General features: G+C 44.0%; 1 protein-coding gene across 8 annotated transcripts in view; it reads right to left on the bottom strand.

The window, feature by feature from the left end:
* The window catches only part of TSPOAP1 (TSPO associated protein 1), a 253233-nt gene that overhangs the window by 171336 nt on the left and 60053 nt on the right, over positions 1-21844 (bottom strand). For all 8 annotated transcript variants that reach the window (XM_019507394.1, XM_019507550.1, XM_019507335.1 and 5 more), the window contains exons 3-5: positions 17956-18084; positions 7741-7917; positions 2346-2609 (exon numbers count right to left, since the gene is read on the bottom strand). In XM_019507394.1, coding sequence (XP_019362939.1) covers positions 2346-2609; positions 7741-7917; positions 17956-18084 — 570 coding nt within the window. The remainder of the gene's footprint in view (positions 1-2345; positions 2610-7740; positions 7918-17955; positions 18085-21844) is intronic.

Genomic DNA, 21844 nt, shown 5'->3' with positions numbered 1-21844 from the left:
CACCTTGCTGGGGTCGTTTGATCCCAGTACTCTTTCCTGCCATGGCAGGGGGTCGGACTAGATGATCTACTCAGGTCCCTTCCGATCCTAGAAACTATGAAACTATGAAATAACTATGAAACTATGAAACAAAAGATTCAAACACCTAGGGCTCCTACAGACATGCAGAGAGTAGGGGTGTGTGGAGCGGGCTGTATTCGATTCTGATATGGCCCGATTTGGGGGGCAGTGATTCGATTTGCTGATTCAGATCACTGTCCTGATTCGATCTGGCTGAATCCGAATCTTCAATTCTGATCTGGAGAATCAGTGATTCGGCCATAGACACAGCTTTATATGTTTTTTATACATACCTCAAGGGAGCAGGCGCAGTTCATGAACGTGGAGATGGTGGGGGCCCCTGCATGCTTGACGACAAACCTGGAAGTGGACCAGACGTACTTTCTGGGTCTGCTGCCAAGCATGTGGGAGGGTTCCCTATGCCCCCCCGCCAGATCAGCGATCGGCCACAGGGAGACCCTGGGTGCCCCCCCCCAGACCCAGGAGGCACCAGTTACCGAGCTGGGGGGCAGGGGGGTCCCCCGCACACTCTGTGGCAGACCCCAAAGTGGACTGGATGTGCTTCTGGTCCACTTCCGGGTCCACCGCCGAGCATGCTGGGGACCCCCCCGTGCTCCTGTGGGAAACTCCATCCCCCCGACCATCTCAGCATTCACAAGCCACCTAGTACCTTGAGGTATGTAGAAAAAACATATAAAACTGTTTATATGTTATATAAAACATATGAAACTGTTTAAAACTATGTCCAAATCTTTGAATCTCTCCAAATCGAATCGGAGAGTTCCAATTCAATTTGGAGAAATTAATGGGTTTCCTGATTCGATTCGGATTTGGAGATTCAGCTGTTGAATCAGGCCAAATCTCCTCCAAATCAAATCAGCAACTGAAGCTTTGCACAGCCCTAGCGGAGAGCCTGCTCTGATGCACTGGAAATCCAGCGTGTCAGAGCAGACTCAATTCATTGAGTCTCCTGGAGCGTGTAAATTGACATGCTCCGGCAGCCTTGCGTATCGCATGTATCAGCATCCCAGTGCATCCCCGCACTGAAAAAATGGTGGCAGGGCACTTTGAAATAAAACACATTTGATCACTTCTTCAGCATGGGGACACATGGGGATGCAGATACATGCAATGCATGGGCACTTTAATTAGTGTGGCTCTCTAACTAAAGCACCCAGCACCACGTCCCAGAGCATGTGTAAAAACACCCCTAAATACAGGTGTTTGGGGGATCCCTCTCCTCCAAGCATCTCTTTACCAAGAGATTCAGTCATGAATTGTGATCTGACACCTGGGCTCATCTGTAAAAAAGAAAAAACAGGAAAAACAGGCATAAGCCACTGTTTAGCACCCTCATCTGGGACTTACCCTGTTTGAGTTAAAATTGAGAACTGAAACTCAGTTTCCCTTCACCATATAATAGGGTATTCCAGAGTGGATCTGTCTCCTCTTTTGGAGCTGTTCAACTTTCTACAAATAATTAAATATTTTGAGGCCAGAGAGAGACTGCAAGCCAACTAACAAAGCCAAGAGGTGCCTCAGGACCTTTGTGGACCGAGTTCCAGCCATTGCTGTCATCTGTAGTCACAGCAAATGTCAGTCTTAGCAGCTGTTCATATGCAGGTTATATTAGGACTGAAAATAATGCAGACACACCTTGATTAAAGGTTTACTAAGTTGGACATCAAGGATGGGAGGTTGGATTTGCTTTCTGTTAGCTTCAAGGTGATACATTTATTAATTGTATGCTAGGTTTTGGTTTGCCCCTGTTACAAGCACATACAAACTCCCACTCTGGCTTACCCAGCTTCATTCAAATTTTCAAAAATGTCTAGACAGTAAGAAAACCAAATTACATCAATTACTGAAGGGGAAAATGTTTAATGAAATACTATGCTATCTTTTAATGGAAGCCTTGCAAAGCTAAGGGAGCACAAATAGAACAGTCCCACACCACACACTCACCTAGCTCTATCTGCATCAATGCCATTTCACTATACTTACACATGCCACAGAGTTTATTCCATGACTTACATACTGGGTTTACAACAGCAACCAGGCCTCTCTCCCTCTTCATTACATGACACCCAACACTCTCTCACACTCAAGAATACCATCGAATAACGAAAAAGTCATTTTAAAAACCTACAATATCCACTGGCAGCAGGGAATAGAATGACCTCAATACTCTTAGCATTTACATAACGGAAAAAGTTCTATAAGAACATTCATTAATTGCCTAATTAATTAGCAAAATCTTAAGATCATTGACCCAGATCTCTCACCTTCCTATGCGCTTCCGTTGCTAGTGTCAGCTTTCCTAATTGAACCCCCTTTGAAGAATCTTTTATGCAGGCATTTGGCATTGGCACAGATGGTCCCAAGCACATGGCAGCAGTTGAGAAGGAGCCTTCTGAACTGGATTTAGAGGAATGTAGAGACTCTTTGAAATTCTTCAGTGCAATCTGTCTCTGTAACCGTAACACTTCCTTCTGAGATTCCCGCAATAGATGATCAAAGTCAATGAGGTTCAGGCAATGATGACCCTCCTAAGGGAAAATCAAACACAACAACAGAAGTAGCCCTGGAGTCAAAAGGATGGAAAACGTCAGAGGACAATGGTTTCATTCATGAATTGACTGAGTGTTATTCAAGAGACACCAGCACAAATGCACCTGCACTCTGTCACAGCTTAGCATGCAGAGTTTTCTGTTTGCATGGCCCCCAAAGCAAAGTACTGTGACTAGCACATACTCCCAAAACACTAAAGGACTTGACTGTGCCTCTGAGACTCACCTGTGTCAATAGATGACTACAGCACCCAGAGGAGGAACAAGCTAGAAGATAAAGCCACAGCAACCACCTCAGTGCTGAGGGGCACTTGAGAGCACTTACATATGCATGTATGGTAACTACCAGCAGGGAGCGTGCCAGGTCAACATTCTCTCATTTCTCCAACAAAATGGAGCTAGCCTGACTACTGGCTGAGGGATTCAGTGTGTGTATTAGAAAGTTGCCATGATTCTAGCCAGCTTTGGGCATCAGAAAGAGTTAGCATTTTTTAAGTACTGAGACAACAGAAAGATGATCTCAAAGAAGATGTCCTAAATTATCTCTATAAAGTGGCTTGTTTTGCAAAAGTTAAGAAACCTGGTGGGTGGAGAAGAGTGTTTGGACCACAGACTTGGGAAGGCCCCCCTCTGTTCTTGCCCCCCAGCAGCCAGTGAAGGGAAACCAGGAAAATTTATTTGTACAAAGTCATGCGAGTCTTTCCACCAGTTTGTTTGCATTCCTCAAAGTGCAGTAAAAACAATTATTTTTACAGGCTAAAAAACATGAAAGACTAGTTCTGTAGCAGTGTTTGTTAGAATTGCTCAAGGATAAGGCCCCTTCCTCCAGGAAACTGATAGTCATGGGGATCGCCTCAAAAATGGAGAATCTGTGAAATCTTTAGTCTGTCCTCACCTCGGTCTGACTGGCTGTAACAACACTCTGCACCTTATCAGCATGACTGAATGAGAGCGAGGTAAAGATCATTATCACCATTCGACAGAGGGGAACTGAGGCACAGTGCTGTAGGCATTGCCCCTACATCACAGAGTGAGTTAGGATTAGAAACTGTATTCTGTTCACTGTTACACCCAGGCCTGGTAGGGTGGACAATGAATGGCTTCAGCATTGTGCAGTATCTCTCTCCTTTCTGCTAGAAAAAGCAGTCTGCTCCGGAGGTGGCTGCCAGGACCAGGGCAAGTATCACATCAGGAAGCAGAAGCTCAGTCCTTCCACTGCTGCTGCCACTATAACAAAACCCCAGGGCACTTACCCTCCCACACCCTCCACCTCGCATAACTCCCTTGGACATGCCCTAGCCCACACTGCCTGTCCTGCCTAGTGCTCAACTAGCAAGTGGCACAGAGGGGAAGCCCAAGCCCTCACACCAACAATGACATGTTTGTAGCAACACAGCTGTGAAATTCATCAGTAGTATATATAACTCCTTTGCTGCAGGAGATTGAATTTTCTCTAAAGTTTTCAAGTCTATGAAATATTTAGCATTAATGCCATTCCAGATAGTTTTCAGTTGGTTAGAATCTACTGTAGTCATTTCTGGAATCATTTATCCTCAGTGGGCCCCTGTCCCTTTCTTAGGGTTGCCTACCACTTTGCTTTGCTTTGTTCACTGCTGCTGTGCATTAACCAGAAGTTTCTATTTTGCAGGTCAGAGTGATAACTCTACCTTCTTCTCCTCAGTGGTTGGGATCAGCTTAGAGGTCATCAATGTGTCTGATCAGTTCAAATTGCTCCTATTCATGTACATTACCTTGTGCAGTATCCTCAGCAAACATGAAATTTAATCCTATTTATGTAGGTTTTTTAGGGTCCTCTTCAATTTCTCACAGTCCTTCAACCTCATATTTAGGTGGCTTGGCATTTCATATTATGAAAAATCTTCCCTTTCACTGAGGAAGTCTAGTGCCCATATGGTTTACAGAAATGAACTTGACTTTACTAAGGGGTTAGCACTGAGGTGAATTGCCTGTTGCTGGCACCATGAAAATATATTCAGATGTGGATGAATAATTCATAGATTTTGACACTAGAAAGAATTGGCAGATCATCCAGTCTGACCTACTTACAAACCAGATACCTAGTGATTCCACACAATGCCATCATTCACACTAGAACTATCTTTTAGAAAACTAATTACTACATAAAGACTTCAAGTGACAGAATTCAAGACACGTAAAAGAGGTATTTGAAGGGATGATTCCCTTCACTATGAAAATGGTAGTCTGAATTTGTCTGGCTTCAACTCCCAGCCACTAGATCTTGTTCTGTGTTTGTGTGCTAGGTTAAATTCCATGGAAAGAAGTGGAAGGAATGAAGTGAACCACTCAGGGACTACTTGTTTTATATGCAGTACACACCAATCAGGAAGAAAAGCCAGGAGTATTATTTTGGCTGGTTCCAGGTGAGGACAACCTAAACTCTATATATCCTAACTTTTCAGTTTTGGGCTTGGAAAACTTATATATGTCCCTTGCACAGAGATTTTTTTTTAAATAATAAATATACTGCAGTATCTCAGTCCTAGTGATTATATTATCAGAGCTCAATCTTACAGGTGTTCAGCACTCAGGCCCTGTTCCACTTAAGTAAGTGGAGGATGAAGTTAAGGTTAAGTCTGCACATAGTGTAGAGATATCCAAGCTAACTTTAAATTAGACAGATCTGGTACCAGTCATGCCACATATTCATGGAAATCTTACTGAATTGGCAGCTGTGAATGTTCAAGCTGGACCCAAGCAACCACTCCCCTCTAGTCCCAGAACACAAACTGTGCAATCTAGATAAGCAAGCAAAACAGCTTGTTTTCTGAAGGGAAAAGATTCCCAACAAAATTCTTCCTAATTGCAGAATTGGAAGGTTTCAAAGGAAAGCAGCAAGAAATATCAAAGATGAAGGGTCTGGCAAAAACACAGTGAAAAGAAAAGGACTGATGCTCAGGGAGGCAATAAGAAGGACCATAATAAAAGTGTCTAACATTGTGAAGGTCTAGAGAAGAGATACCAGGAACTTACACTCTCCCTGTCTCAGGCTCCTGAAAGATATTACTATAATAGTATGACTGGGATCTGAGAACTGTTATGCGTGATCCCAAAAATCGCATGTCCTGGATGTGTATGGCAAGATGTACAATTTTTGGAATGGGGCATAAAATTCATCAAATCCCAATTGTGCTACTGCCAGGCCTGAACTAGCCAAACCGAGACTTGTGGCTGCCACTTGCCTGATCCCAGGACTCTGAGGCTGCCAGTTGGGATTAAGTACCTGATCCTAGTTCAAGACCTGGGGCTGCCCCTAACCTGATCATGGGGATTAGACTGGCAAGACTGGGTCCCAGGCTCCAGCAGTTTCCCTCTGCCGAATCCTATCAACTGACTATCAAGATTGGGCAGGGGGCAGCTTCAGGTGTCAGGCACATGTCCTATGTTCAATTTAAAGCATGATACAAACCAGTCACAAAGATGTTCCATATTAAATATAGAACATCTTTGTGACTGGTTTGCCATTTTATACCATACCATAAATTTGCATAATTTAACATTCCATTGCATAAATTTGCAATTTATTGCACAATTAACACATTAATCACAAAATATACCCGACAGGACCCTCGTAAAACAAGAACAGGAAGAAATTAAAAGGCAGGAAATTTTTAAAAATACAAGGAATACTGACTCACTTTATTGTGTAATAAGTCTCTTAAACTGATAGTTATTGGTTCTTGCCAAGCCAAAAATTTAGCAGTATTTAAAGAGGGCTTTCACCTTTACAGGCAGGACAAAAATGATTGAGTTATAATGGTTAATTATGGTGACAAGCATTTTGGAAGTGAACTAAACCCTCCTGTTTCTGGGCCGAAGGCATCCTCTGCCTATTAGAGGTCAGGATGAATCCTTCATGGAAGTTATCCCAGATCAGCTTACAAGAGGGTTTTCGCACCCTCCTTCATAGCATCTGGATCTGGCCATGATCAAAGAAAGACAAGGCCTGAACTGGATCAACCTTGTGTCTGGCAGTCTCAGTGTTCATCTCTAATCAGATGCAAACCAAGGTTTATGATACTAAGTACACTAACAAAATGCTTGTTCATTAATTCCGTGACAAAAAGCAAAATTTATAAACTAAAGTATATGTTATAAACTATTCACTTAGCTTCTCTGTGCATGAAATGGCAGGGTTTAGCACTCTGGGAGGTACATCTACGCATACATTAACGCACAGTGGTTACCACACATTAAATTTAGTACTTGTATAATCAAGTATTAAATAAATATGCAGTAACTGCAGTTACTCCACAGTAGCGCTGGCAAACTTCTTTTTAGTGATGCTACTGCGCAGTAGCTTAATAATGCTGCACAGTAGCGTATTATCACTGTTTGTGCTGTGAAGCACTACTGCGCAGTATTATTAGGCTACTGTACAGTTAGTGTCTTGTGTAGATGCACCTAGGTAGATCTCTTTGAGGGAGAATTCTCTGGATGTTCTCAAACTAGCAAGCTGCTTAGGATATTTTATTACCATATAATGTCATGTGATTATGTAACAAGAGACCACATTGCAATACACATCAAATATGCCAGTGGAAGAGTTAAAGTTGTTATGGCCACCTTATCTCAGCATCACTAGATTTGTGTGCATCTCAACCTTAATGTTGCAGTAATGTGGCTCACGTTTTCAGTTATCAATATACTGGTACTTTTCATGGCTATATTCTGTCATGGCTGTGAGCTGCATCTCAAGAAGTACAGAAGTAAGAGAGGGGAATAGACAGAGGGTAACATATCAATGGTTGGTACATTCCTTTGAAGAGGGATGGGGATTAGCACTAAATACAATATCTCAGGCCTATCCGGTCACCAAAATCACAGCCAAGTCTCTCTTGCACAAACTCCATCTTCAGTGGGTCCTGGATACCTTGTGTATGGCAGACACTCCCACCTTCCTTGCTCTGGCCCCCACATCAAAAGCTGTCAGGCCTCATGGTTTCAGTGTCCAGGTGGGATTCCCTGCCTCACACTGGCTCCAAGAGCCCTGTTTTCTGTTACTGGCCAATTGCACCACTTAAAACACTTTGTTCCTAAACAAGGAATGAAACTCCAGAAAAACTCTCACCTTCCCTGATGTAAGCTTTGCCTGCAGCTCCCAACACTCCTGCTGCAAAGCTCCAATCTGTTTATCTTTTGCCAAGAGGGCACTGGCTTGTTCCGTCAGGTCCTTGGTACGTTGGCGAGCAAATGCTTTTTTACACAGCTCAAGGCTAGAGCCCTTCACAGCCACTGGAGCATTTACCTACGCCAGGGAGAGAACAGCAACACATGTGGTGTCATTGTTAATCATCACAGAGGTAGTCAGAGGGCACACAGTGCCTGACTGGTTAGCCAGGGGTGAATTTCCTCCTGGAGAAGTCACGGGCTGCACCATCATATAAAGAAAACAGTTCAGACTTTTGCTTTTGGATGGTGTATCTTGTCCAATAGCAGGATCACTATGCTCTGAAGCCCTGCCCTATCCCATGGGCCCAGTGTACTGTAGCATTCTCAGGACACTGGAACCAGCTGCTAGCAAAATAACACCAACTCCTGGATGCCCGTCACTATATTGCTGCCTTGGAAACCAGGCACAGACCCCTCTTATTCAATCCTCTGTTGCACAAGGGTGGTCTATTAAAACCCAACCAGCTGGGAACCACAATGTCCATTCTACACGTTTCTCTAAGGTGATAAAACAGCCATTCATATTCCAACATTGAAACGTGTTTGATGATCATACAATTAGGGTGATCATCTCATTGAGGCTTTTTGTGTCGCCTCAGAAGAGAAAGATACCACTCCTAGCTTTACATGCAACATGTCATTTCTACGTTTCAGACTTCCCAGCAGTGCCTGTGACACTGTTGCTCTCTGTACAGTTATACCCCCAGAAGGGTGCTGTGCACTGCACAGAGAACTTGCCAAAGCAAGGCCTCCCCCACAGGGAGCATACAGTGGGCATTTCCAAAGAGAGACAGACTCAAAGGGGGTGGGGGAATTTAAGTGAGCAGGACACAGCTCCTATAATATTACACACACACACACACACACGCACACACACAGAGTGTGTGCGCGCGCGCATGTGTGTGTATAGGTATATTTATGTATGTATAGAAATAGCAGTGATTATTGCCTTGCTTCTCCTAGGAATGGCAGGAGGAATGTCAGCACAAAACCTAGGAAGTACCAAAGTTTGGTGTCCAGGAAGTATCTATTTAACTTTATTCCCCCAAGCCTGCACCCAGGTTCCTTGATACATAGGAGACTGACACAAGGGGTAAAGAAACAAGGCTAACTGAACATCACAAATGGATGGAGATGTTCTGACCAGTTCTGTTAGCAGTGCTCCCCCAGGCTGTTCTGCCTACTGCTTGCCACCTGCCTTTTCCCAAAGAGAAGTTATATCCGGTAGGGGCAGGTGTAGGGTTAAGGGCAACGTTCTCACTAAAATTGCCAATAACACACATAACACAAAGTCCAGTACCATATTGGAAAGCAAAGTATGATGGCTCCATTGCCTTAGGTGGGAATTCTAAGGCCCAGGAAGAGCAGAGCAACAACACCCCAATATAGCACTTGGACTTCCTGATCCAGGTGCAAACCCTTCCTTTTGATATGGGTTAGTGGCTCCTGTGAGAGCAAGACTTCTACCTGCAACTTTTGCCATTTGCAACTTTGTGGCAAGGGGAGGTGGGAAGAAGACAGGTAGAAACACCTGCAGCCTACACTTTTTGGGTGCATGTATCATGGTGGAAATTCAACACACTAATGTTGTGTGCCCACACACTGATTGGGAGCTCCCCCACCCACACTCTGACACTCCTAACTTGTATGTGACTTACATGCCCTTTGTGACCCCTACACCCAATTGCTCTCTCCAGACCCCCACATGCTCCCACTCCCCTAGAAAACCACAGACACCACCTTCCTAAAGCAGGGCTCCAGGTCCAATTCCCCAGGCCCATTTCCCCAACTCCTCTTCTCCTTCCCCAAGCTAGTCTACAACTCTTCCCCATCAGTCCTCTCCCTCTACCTGTCAGCTCTGTGTTCTTGGGGAACCGTGGTGCAGTACTCAGCCTGTCTGACTCATGAAGGACTGACCTTTCCTCCGCACTGCCTGGACCAGAACCTGATCGATTCTGGTCCTTCCTCTGACCAGAACCGATCAGAGGAAGGACTTACAAAAGGCAATGAAGATGCAGTGGGAGACGCTTCTAAACCCCTCCAGACAAGGGTGATAAGGCAACTCCCCTAATCTCATTTACACTGAGGATGGGACAAGGAGGCCTCTCCATTAGAATTCAGGATGGAGACCAGAGATTCCAAGGCAAGGACTGCACTGAACTCTGGGACCAGACAAGCAGGGGAGCATTGCTTGATGGGAGATCTCTGCTCCAAATGCTAATCAGCCCACATCTGCAGACACCCAGCTCAGCATTTATCAGAACAATTCTAGTGATGACTCCTTTATTGGTACCCAAAACACTGAATCTCCCTGTTTGCATTGTGAGCCCCCTCAGAGTAACAGTCACCCACAGCCAGGAGTGGTCAGCTTCTATTGTCCAGCATAACAAAACTCTGGTATACTCCCTTGAGCCATCATTTACCCATAAACAAACCTAGTATAAGTGTTCTCCCTTGAACCATTGCTGTTTCCCTACAAAAAACCCTACCCAAGCTCAAGTTTCTGTTCTGGTGCTTGGATCCAAATGTTGCACCAGTTCCACTGGGACTTCACCTTCTCCTTTTTCTGCCTGGACTGCCTCCACTGATCGTGCTGGGGGCTCTGCCCGTCTCAAGCACTCTGGACTTGAAACTGAGCAGCTTGTCTGCAAACTCCAACAAACACCCGTAACCTCGACCAGTTCAAGTTTCATGGAGTGGTGAGACCCCAGCACGCTCACACTCTCACTCTCACTCTCACTCTCTCTCTCTCTCTCTCTCTCTCTCTCTCTCTCTCTCTCTCTCTCTCTCTCTCTCTCTCTCTCTCTCTCCAGGCATTACTTTATAAACCTGACTTTTGTTGATCAGACTTGAGCTAGATTTCCCAAAAATGCCCAACTGAAGTCGTGTAATACTGTAACTGTTGTGTTTGTTTTTCCTTGTATGGCTATTACTACTAGGATCATAAGTTTCATATAGCTGGTAATAAAATAACTTTTATGGTCAAGCTGGTTGCCATACTCTCTCTCTCCTGGATTCCACCCTCCCCCCATCCCATGTGCTCTATAGCAATTCTTCTTTTACCTACGCCAAAGATTCCTGCAAAGCCCAAAAGTCCTGTGGGGTCTACTCATCAAGGGAGTTACTATCAGGATAAGTGGGACAAGAGATTGAGAATTGCTGAGCTGTGGCATACGAGGGTTTCAGCCTGTATATCCTGAGTAACCCTGCCCACTCAGACGTGCTCTGTTAACCTGTGTGCATGTGTCTGACTGCATTTTATTGCTGCCCTAAGCACAGTTCTGTAAACTAAGTTCTGTGCTGAGTTCATGGCATATGAGGGTACCAGCCTGTAAATGCTGATTGACCCAGCTGGCTCAGGTGTGCTCTGTTTCTGTGCTGAGTCTGGGGCACATGAGGGTATCAGTCTGGAAATGCTGAGTAACCCTGCCCACTCAGACATGCTCTGTTAATCTATGTGTGTGTTTATGAGTTTGACTGATTCGGTAGCTGGAGGAACCCAACCCCATTGAAACTAAGCCCTGCAAGGTAGTTCCACTGGGGGTGAGGAATTGCAGAAGGGAGAGACAGAGCTCAGTATAGAAACACAAGTTACACAAGCAGTACATTGATAGAATTGCAGAGACCCCAGAAACATACCCCTAATAAATGAGTGCACCCCAAAGGAACGGGCAAATGTGGTAACAATCCCCAGGCAGATTCCAGTTTGAGGGCTTGTCTATATTACAGAGGGTAGCCAACCTTTGGCATGTGTGCCACAAGTGGTAAAGGCAGGCTCTGTGTGTCATGCAGCAGACTGGGGAGGGGGCAGACAGCACAGTAGCAGATATGGCAGGGGGCAGAAAGCAGAGCAGCAAATTGGGCAAGAGAAGGGGATCAGAGTGGCACTTGAGGGTGTGGGCCTAATTCATGACATACCTGCCAAAACAGTTGGCCCCCATTTCTCTATAGCTAGGCCAGCAGAGCTCTGTCAGCAGAAGGGGTTTTTTCACCCATCACTTTTACCACTTCCCTGGACAACATGGCCAAGCTGGCAGAAGCTTTCTTCTGTCAACTGAGCTGCATCAAGACTAGGGGGGATTGCCAGAACAGTTTCATGAGCTAGAGGTTTTGATCTTTTCCTAGCTGACATCTCACAAGCTGGCAAACCTGGGTAGTCTGAGCCAGACACTGTGTCTGATGGCAGGGTTCACTGGAGCTGGTGGGTGAACTGGTATGTAAACCAGCGTGCCTTGATCAAGTGTACTTTGTTCATGTTGATTGGAGGCTGGGAGCTGGGAGATAGGTGTGCTCTTCTCTAAGGTGAGTGTGGCCATCCTTTATTAGCAAGGTTTGGGCTGAAAGCCTTATAAAAGGCCACTTGTGAGCAGAGCAAGCATACAGAGAACAGCTTGTAGGGAGTTCCCCTGCAGAGGGAGCCATGTGGGGCTCACTTGCTCCCTCTACCAGGAATGGTAGAGCACAGTTCTCAGGTGTGCTGGACCACTTAACTGGAGGTGTGCTGCAGTAGAGACTGGTGAGCAGAACCAAGACAGACCAGAAGTTGTGATCCAAGCAGAATGTGCTATGTTTGTCTTCATTCCTGGAAACAGGAGACTTCATCCGGCAAACCTGGTAAGGATAATTTTAAAGTAGGTCCTGTGGAGGGGATGGCAAAAAAACCCACGGCCTAGTTTAAAAGTAAGAATAAGGAATGAGAAAGCTGAGAAGGATTTGAATTTTGGAGAAGAGCTAAGAAACCTTAGTAGGACTGAAGAAACAGTACTGCAAAAAATTAGGCAAGCTATCTATCAGTTATCTTCAATGTCTATATATAAATGCAAGGAGTACAGGCCACAAAACATCACACCATGTAAAGAAAACTGACCTAATAATTTGCAGTACAGAGACTTGATAATTTTGATAATCTCCATTACTGGAATATCTTTACTAAAGGGTTAAGCTTGTTCCAGAAGGCTAAGTAAGAGAAGGAGAAAGGGGCATTGCACCACAGGTCAAGCACATACACACTTGCCCCTTGGTCCAAGATGTATGGTAAGTTGAGAGTATCTTGATGGAGATAAAGGGAGTAAAAAATTGCAGACATGTCATGGTAAGGTTCTCCTAAAGACTTCCACATCAGAAAGAGGACGTTGATAATGAATTTTTGAGCAGATATCAAGAGCATCTAAAAGATACAAAAGAGTAATGATGGGAAATTTTAGCTACCCCAATATCTAAAAAATAACATGTCCAGCAAATTCCTAAGATGCATAAGGGACAAGTTTCTGGACCAGAAATGTAAAGAATTAACTAGGGAGTCAAATCTAAAATTTGGTTCTGACCAAGAGGGAAGAACAGGTTGAAAATATAAAAGTGGTCAATATCATCAGTGAAGGGGACCGTGAATGGAGAAAAAATCATGATCCTAATAAATGCAAGACTGATTGACAGCAAAACAAGGACACAGAACTTCAGAAAACCAGATTTTAACAACCTCTGAAATAACAGAAAAGGTCCCACAGATAGATAAATTAAAGGAAAAAGGAATGCATAGGGGTTGAAAGTTCCTAAAGAATATATTAGAGTATCAACTGCAATGTATTTTGATACATAGGAAAAGACAAGGCAAATTGTAAAATAACTTTTTCATACCCAATGCTTTTAAGTACCTAAAAGTCAAAAGCAGTACTGACTGTCACTGAAGAGCTAGACCAGGCTGCAGAACAAGCAAGTAGGAACAAAGTCAGGAAAACAGAAACAAAAGATGAATTACAAGCAGCAAACGATATTAAAAACAATGAGTGTTTTTTCAAGTACATCATAAGTAAGAAAAGGATTAAAAAAAATTGTGGATCCACTGTTTAATGGTGAAGGTGAATTAGTGATGGGTAACAAAAAGAAGGCAGAGCTACTCTATGACTACCTTGCTTTTACCTTCACATTGTGAGCAGACAGCTAGCCAAATCAGTGTAAACAGAGACGGGGGAAAGATTACAGCTCAAGATGAAGACAAGGAGCATAAAAGACTATTTGACTCTTTTGAATGAATTCAAGCCAACAAACCCTGACAAAATACACAACAGAGTGCTGAAGGAGCTAGCTAATGAGATCATAGAAAGATATTAGTAATTAGCAACTATCTTGAAGAAGTCATGGAAGCCTTGAAGAAGGAAAACATAATACCTATAGTTAAGAAAGCTGGGGAGGGAGACCAAAAGAACAATAGACATGTCAGTCTAAAATCAATGCTAGGGAAGTGACTTAAATTCTATAACAATTGCTTTGTAAAGGCCTAGGGGACAAAAAAGTGATTGCTGTTCAAAAAACAAATCATGCCAAACCAATTTGTTTTCGTCCTTTGGAAGAATAACTGGATTGGTGAATAAAAGGAACAAGGCAGATATAATGTGTCTCCATTTCAGTAAAGTTTTCCAGATTCCCATGTGGCAGTCTCATGACTAAACGAGAACTATGAACTAAAAAAGAACTACCATATGATGGGCAGATAATTGGTTAGGAGACTGTAGGCAACAAATAGTAATTAAGGGATTGATATCAAACTAGGAGGAGGAATTGAGCGGGATCTAAAGGGATCAGGTCTGAGTCCACTGCTCCTAAATATTTTTATTAGTTTTTGATAAAAGAGTGACAAATATGCTCCCCACATTTGCAGAGGACACAAAATTAGGTGGGATGACAAATAATTTGGGGGAACGGAATTAAAATCCCAGACAATCATGATAAATTGGAGAGTTAGGCTGCAAACAATTAAGTAACATTTCAACAGGACAAATAGAAGGTACTTTACAGAAGACAGAAATGCCAAATGCACTGGTAGAGGCAAGAAGGTAAAAGAGGTGAAGGGGTAAAACAAACAAACAAACAAACGCTTTCTATAAATATATTAGAAATAAGATCAAAGAAATGTTGGCCCCTTACTGAATGGAGTGGGAAGTAGACAGTGGGAGAATGTTGAAGTACCTATATTTAATGCTCTTTTGTTTCAGTCCTTACAAACTGTTCAAATGTCAGCTGCCCAGAACAATCAGAGCAGGGAAAGCAGAACAAGCTGGGGTAAACGATCAGCTTTTTAAATCAGCAGGCCAGGCAAGATTCACCCCTAAGTGATCAAGGAATTGGTTGCAGTAATTCCAGAGTTATTACCCATCATCTTTGAGAACTCATGGCAGTTAAGCCCAAGAAGACGGGAAAAGGGCAAATACAGGAATCTCCTTTTAAAAAGAAGGAAAAGAGGGCCCAAGGAATGATAGACTATCAGTTTAACTCAGCTGAAAAGATCCTGGAGCATATTATCAAACAATCAATCTGTAATTTAACAAACAATATAACTAGAGAATAACAAAGTGATACCTAACAGTCAGCATGGATTTGTCAAGAGCAACTTGTGCCTGAAATAATTTAACTTCTTTCTACAGCATGCTAACAAGTTTTGAGGATAGCAGGAGGGTAATGGATGTGATATTTCTTGATTTTAGCAAAGATTTTGACACTGTCTCCCACGATATTTTCATAAATAAGCTAAGGAAACATAGTCAAGATGAAACTACTATGAGGTGAATGTATAACAGGTTGAATAATCAAAGTCAAAAAGTAGTCATCAGCAACTCAGTTTCAAACTGGAAGGAAGCTTCAAGCGGGTTTCCCCAGAAGTCTGCCCTGAGTCTGATACAGGTTTCCCTCACTTTATGCAGATTCTGTATGTACGAATTCACTCTTATTCAATGACCCTTTTTATACCAAAAGTTCATTATGTGCAAGGTAAATTCATTCTTACACGATTTGTGTGGCGGAAACCCAGTCAGATGCTTTGTGCGGTGTGTTGTGGGAGTGACATACACCACAATACAGTCTCCCGTGTGGATCTGTGCTCCTTGCTTGTTGTCTGCGACACGTTTCTGTAGTTGCCATCCCCATTATGATAATGCCCTGTGCTTGTGTGTGCTGTCTGATGTTGGTGAGTAGTAGTACCAAAACTGTCTTGTAAAAGTGGTAGAAATGGGTCTGGGGGTCAGTACAGTTGAGGTCTTGGAACATATCTCTATTTGTTACATTGTAAAGCGGGTTCCCTTTATGTGAATTCAAGTTATGCGCCATTTTCCAGGAACACATGTACAGCATAAAGCAAAGGAAACCTGTAATATTCAGCGGGCTCATCTACACAAAGTACTAAATGCACAGTAGCCTAATAATGCTACACAGTAGCACATCATGGCAGAAACAGTGCTAATAAGCTACTGCACAGTCTTAATAGGCTACCGTGCAGTGACATCACTAGAAAGGCATTCGCCAGTGCTGCTGAGTAGTAAGGCCAGTTATTGTACGTTGATTTAGCACTTGGTTCTACAAATACTAAACTTAATGTGCAGTAACTACAGCGCATTAATGAACCTGCAGACATACCCAGTATCTTTATTAATGATGTAAGGATGGAACTGAATGTGAATTTACGAAATTTCCAGATGACTCCAAGATGGATGGGATTGCAGGCCCTTTAAAGGACAGGTTTAAGATTTAAAAAAATCTTAATAAATTGGAAAAGTCTGAAACTCAGTAAGGACAAATACAAAATACTACATTTAGGGAGGAAAAATCAAATGCACATATACAAAATGGGGAATGACTAGCTAAGCTGCAGTACTGCAGAGAAGGATCTGGGGATTATAATGGATCACAAGGTGAATATGAGTCAACAGTATAATGTTGTTACAATAAAAGAAAATAGCAAACTGGGATATATTAACAAGAGTGTCATATGAAAATCTTAGGAAATGTTTCTTCTATTCTATTCAGCACTGGTGAGACCTCACCTGAAGGACTGTATCCACTTTGGAGAACCACACTTCAAGGAAAGCCTTGAACAAAAAGGGAAAGACCTGAGCTGTTCATCAGTGGCACTCATGTCCCATAGCAGGAGGGCTAGCACTCTGTTCTCTGTCCCATGCCATGTCTCTGCAGATGTACTATTACCACAGAAATGGCTAGTTCATTATTGTAATCCTTCTAAGGAAGGAGAAGGACAGAACAAATGCCAGTTAAATCAGAAACTGAACAGCTGAGATGAGCCATGTTTCAGGCTCCTTTCAAATGACCTGTGGCTAATATTGCATTTGGCACTTAAAACCAATGGTAACTTCTGCCCTATATACATTAAAGAAACAAGCAGGCTGGCAGCCCACTTAATGCATAATACAGGGTGATGCCCGCACAGTGACACAGGCTTCCAGCCCACCTCCTGCCAGCACCCCACACACTGCCATGGCCTCTCATTCTAATCCATGTCTCTGCACTTTTGTAAGCACACTGATGTCAGGCCACAGACTTGAACCTGGGGCCTTGGCCTGCCACCCCAGGCCCAATAAAGCTATTGTGAAGCCTCCAGTAGGGTCTAATCCTCCACCCACTCCCTGTCACTGGAGTGGCCAGCTGTGGTAAACTGACCTTCCACCTTCTGCATATAAACCTGTGACCCATAACAGGAAGTGTCTGGGTAGCAGGGCTCGACATGATCCCAGGTCACTTTACTGTTCCCTCCAACTTGTGCTCTGACTCTGCTCAGTGCTTGATCTTCCAGCTTCTTGACTCAGCTTGTTCCTAGACCCTGCTCTCTGATGTCCTGACCCAGCTTATCAGTCTGATCTCCTGACTTCCTGACCCAGCTCATCCCTGAATTCTGCGCACTCCTCCTGAGCTTGGTCAGCACCTCAATCCCAAGTGGCCTCAGGCCTTGCCACCCACAACCCTGCATGACAGCTGCAGTGTCTCAGAATCTGTGGAGGACAAAAATGGAACCACTGCCCTGATATGACTCTCCTCCTTCTCTAGTTCCAGTGAAGAAGGGCTCTCTCACTGCTGGGACTACTTTCACATCACCCAGAAGCTAAGGCTTGGATGCTCCCAAGGAGCCTGCCTGTGGCCCACTGAATTCTGTTAGCCAGAGGATAAAACTTGCAGCGAGGAAAATAACCTCCCCACCACCCTCCACTCAGCTCCAGCTCTCATTCCCTTTCACTTTCCTCTCTTTCCTAAAAATTAACACTCACACTGTAGCTTCAGAAAGTGATTAGACAGGCAGTGCCATACCATATCTGGCTGCAAAGACTTAAACACTTACTACTTTGAGATTTGCCTCCTGGAGTTTTCTTGCTCTTTCCTCCAGGCGCTTAGCAATCACCGCCAGCTCCGCATTTTTCCTCTTGAGATGCTTCACCTTCTCCTCCGTCTCAGGAAAGCAGCTCTTACGCTAAACAACAAATGTAAGGTTAAAGGCAGGGAGATCCATTTTACTCTTTCTTTGCCCTCAGCCCCAGCCCCAACCCTCCATGTCCTGTTTCATCCCACCCTAAGAGATCCAGTCCATTTATCCACGGCTAATGCAGGTTTCTTCACAATTTTAGATCTTCTAGCACTTTGTGTGCTCTATCTGTCCACCTCAATTTGCTAAGTCTGTTTTGCAGCCTCCTATATGTTACTCCTAGCCCATTTTTCCTAACAATCTGCCTACATTTTCTTCTTTTCTTAATTTTATCTGTTTGGTCTCCCAAGTTCCACCCTACATGAGTTTCTTCCTCTATACTGTTAAAATCTTTCAGTCACTTGCAGACTGTGATGTTGTCCCCCAAATCTCCACTTAGTCATGCAAGGCAGATTTAGCCCTTCTGTCTCTTCTCGCCTATTAATCCCTCCAGTCTCCAGAACTTTTCTTGTTTTTTTTCTTCTGAGTTTCGTCCAATTTATCTACTTCTTTCCTATAACACAGTACCCAAACAACACAACATATTCCATCTTCATATCCTGGATTTGTCTCAGGCTGCACAAGTTCATTTCTCAGTTACAGCCCCCTCTCCCCTCTAGAGATAACTGCTTTCTCCATACTCCCTCCCAGGCAGTGCTTGTGTTTCAGAGGACATTTCTACACATTTTAATTCTGTTTTTTGCAAGCTGAAACCTATTTTATTTCCTTACTTCTAGTCTCTCTCTGCTTTTTGCACTGTTTATCCATCCTCACTGATAAACAGCAGCTTTTCCTAGTTTAGTATCACCTGAAAGTATCATACATCTGCTGTTTGCTCTGTTTCCCAACAATCAATGAGTATTAGGTGCTCAAACCAGTCACACCCTTGCAAAATGCTACCACCCTTTGTTGCCTCTTCTTAAGTCATGAATTGCCTTCAGTCAGGAGACTGAAGGCAATTTTGACAGTAATATTTTATAAGGCTAATATCCAGATCCATCACAACATGGCAACATCAGTTATGGTTGACCTGGACAACGGACATTTTATTTTTTGTGGGTTGATAGAGTTCTCTAAAACCTGTGTGTTTTGTATTAGATGATTCAAGTGCTTAATGGGGGTCATAAAGTGATGACATTTTCAAGGGCATTTTGAAGGAAAAAAGTAAACTGACCAAGTGACCATGGAAAAAAAATGGCATTTTGGACTCTCTCACACTTTCATCAGTTCTCTTTTAAAACACAATAAATATGTGATGAATAAGATAGGACATTAGTGTGAGCAAGATTTTAATGGGTATTGTTTATACCAATGTTTGCTAAGGCTTCCAGCTTGTTGTAGGTACTGCATGTAATGTTTGTAAGACTGATGTTTTGACTATTGACAGCAGATGCACTAATTCTGCTGCCAGCATTCAAATTACAATGACACAATGTTACGGCTGATATGGGTAAGGATGGCAGTAGTTGCTAGAGCTCCTTCCAGAGGAGATGCGTCAACAGTCACATTTGTCTCTTGCTGGGGCATTGCCCTCACTACTGCCAAAAATGCTCTGGAAAATGTTCTAAGGACACCTGTGAAGATGGTGTTTTCCAGATGCTGGCCTGGGGGGTCTGCATCTGAGCAGCCTCCTGCTCCTTTGTCACCCTGTCTGTCACAGCTGTAGGGTCAATCATCAGACTGTGCTCTGTGATGGACTACGTACAGAAAGCGAGCAGCTCAAACTTCAAGAGCAAAAGCAAGACGCTGAGCAGTTGGGGAGACCCCGCTGCCCATGGCCCAACTGCCACAGAGCCACCAATACAATTGATCAGCTCCTCCAGCTCTACAACCTGTGCCCAGGAGGTATGGAAAAGGGTGAAGCAGCTCTGTGAAGCGGTGACCAGCGTCAGCCAGCTAACCAGTGAAGCGGCGCTGTATGGGCACCTCACCAAACACTAGGGGAGCCTGTCACCCTGTTTTGACCAGTTTGCATCCTGCATCAGGAGTGCCCTGTGAAAGGCCAGGAATCTCCTGTTGTACAGGTACATGGACACAGAGGTAGTGGGCTGCGTGAAAATGGCGCTGATCAAACTCCGGATCTACTACCAGAAATCAGTAGTGGAGAATGGAGAGGACATGGCCAAAGTCACCTGGCACAGAGACATGTGGCACAGGATCATCCAATGTCCCCCAAGCAGAGACGGGGCAGTGGCAGTGAAGAAGAGGAAGGGACAAGTGGAACCGAGGACGGCAACAGCAACAGCGACAACAGCAGCAGGTCCTCCAGTGGGAGCTGGAACGACTGACGGAGAGGACACTTGAACTGAGTATGTGACCCCACAAACAGGGTGGGGATGGAAAGGAAGTGTTGCCTGGTCTGAGGGACCAGGATATGCTTATTTGTTTTGTGTGGGTTGCACATGATGCGGATATTGTAATGGGTTCAGCACGGGTGCGGTTTTTGGTAATGGGTGAAGGTTTTTCTTTTTGTGGTATGATACTAGGAGTGTAGATATACATTTACAAAAAGAAAAAAAGCAGGACACTGAGCTATTCACAGACCTTCTGGTGTAAACTTTTGCATGGCTGTATGCCTCCTTCTTTCTCTTCACTGGGTGTGTCTACACATGCATTGCTGCTGGCTTAAATTTACTGTGCAGTAAGCAGGAATAGAGCATCTACACACACAGGCATTAAAGCACGTTAATGCTGTGTGTGGATTGATTTAGGACTAAAGTTAATCCTAAATCAATCCACACATACACAGTGTTACTGCACAGTAATGCATCCACATGTGTGTTACTGCACAGTAATTAATCAAGTGTAAATTTGATACCTTCATGATGCCAGTATCAGATTTATGCTCAGGTCAGCATAAGTCACCATATTTACTGCTCAGTACAGGTGTGCACATGTAGATGTGCACCTGTACTGTGCATTAATTTCAGTTACTGAGCAGTAAATGCACACATTTAGAAGTGCCCACTGTGTCCCAACACCATGTCCCTTTACACCCCATTGCCTGGAGCTTTCTGCAAGCTTCTTGTAGAATCAGCACATCTACAAGTTGTGAGTTAAATCATGCTCCCTTGCACTCACCACCAAGATCCAAACTGAGGTGAAGCTGTCTGCTTTGGGCCAGCAGATAGCATGGACAGTGAACCTGCAAACTGCAAGTGAGTTAGACTGTGAGGTAGTAGAAAAGAAGGGGCTTAAAAATGGCATCTCAGCCCCTAGCTAGGCAGCAGAAAAAAGGGGAGTTGTAGAAGGGTTAGAAGAAGAATCATGGGATAGCTACTGGTGGGCTTCCTGCCCCACAATGAACCAAGTACTCTGTAACTATCCAATGGAAAACAGGGTGGCCCCAAAATGAATAAAGCTGCCAGAGAACAGGCATGTGACTTTTAGAGGTGTACTGATATACTGTTTACATATCGGATCAGTACTGATAAAAGGAAAATTCACATTATCAGCTATCAACTTTTTTTGGCCATTGTAGCTAATAATATTCTCTGATAAATATAATTAATTGCGCCTTCTGGCCAGGGCCTGCAGATGCCTGGGTTACCTCAGGAAACAGCAGGTTTCCCTGTGCAGGTGGACAACATTCCTGCGTGAGGCTGCCGGGAGCAAGACGCAGGGGCCTCCGCTTGTATGTGCATGTCCACACACATGCATGTGGCCATGAAAACAGCCGGGCAGCTTGGAGAGCAACTCCCTTCAGGTAAGTCTATGGAGGGGAAGGAACGGGGGGGGGGGGGGGGGGGGGAACAGGGTCCCCCACGGG

Source organism: Gavialis gangeticus, unplaced genomic scaffold (genome assembly GCF_001723915.1).
Source record: "Gavialis gangeticus isolate Ggan-Ray unplaced genomic scaffold, GavGan_comp1, whole genome shotgun sequence".
Lineage (NCBI taxonomy): Eukaryota > Metazoa > Chordata > Crocodylia > Gavialidae > Gavialis > Gavialis gangeticus.
The sequence above is the reverse complement of the archived record's forward strand: the minus strand, read 5'-3'. Positions and strand labels throughout refer to the sequence as shown.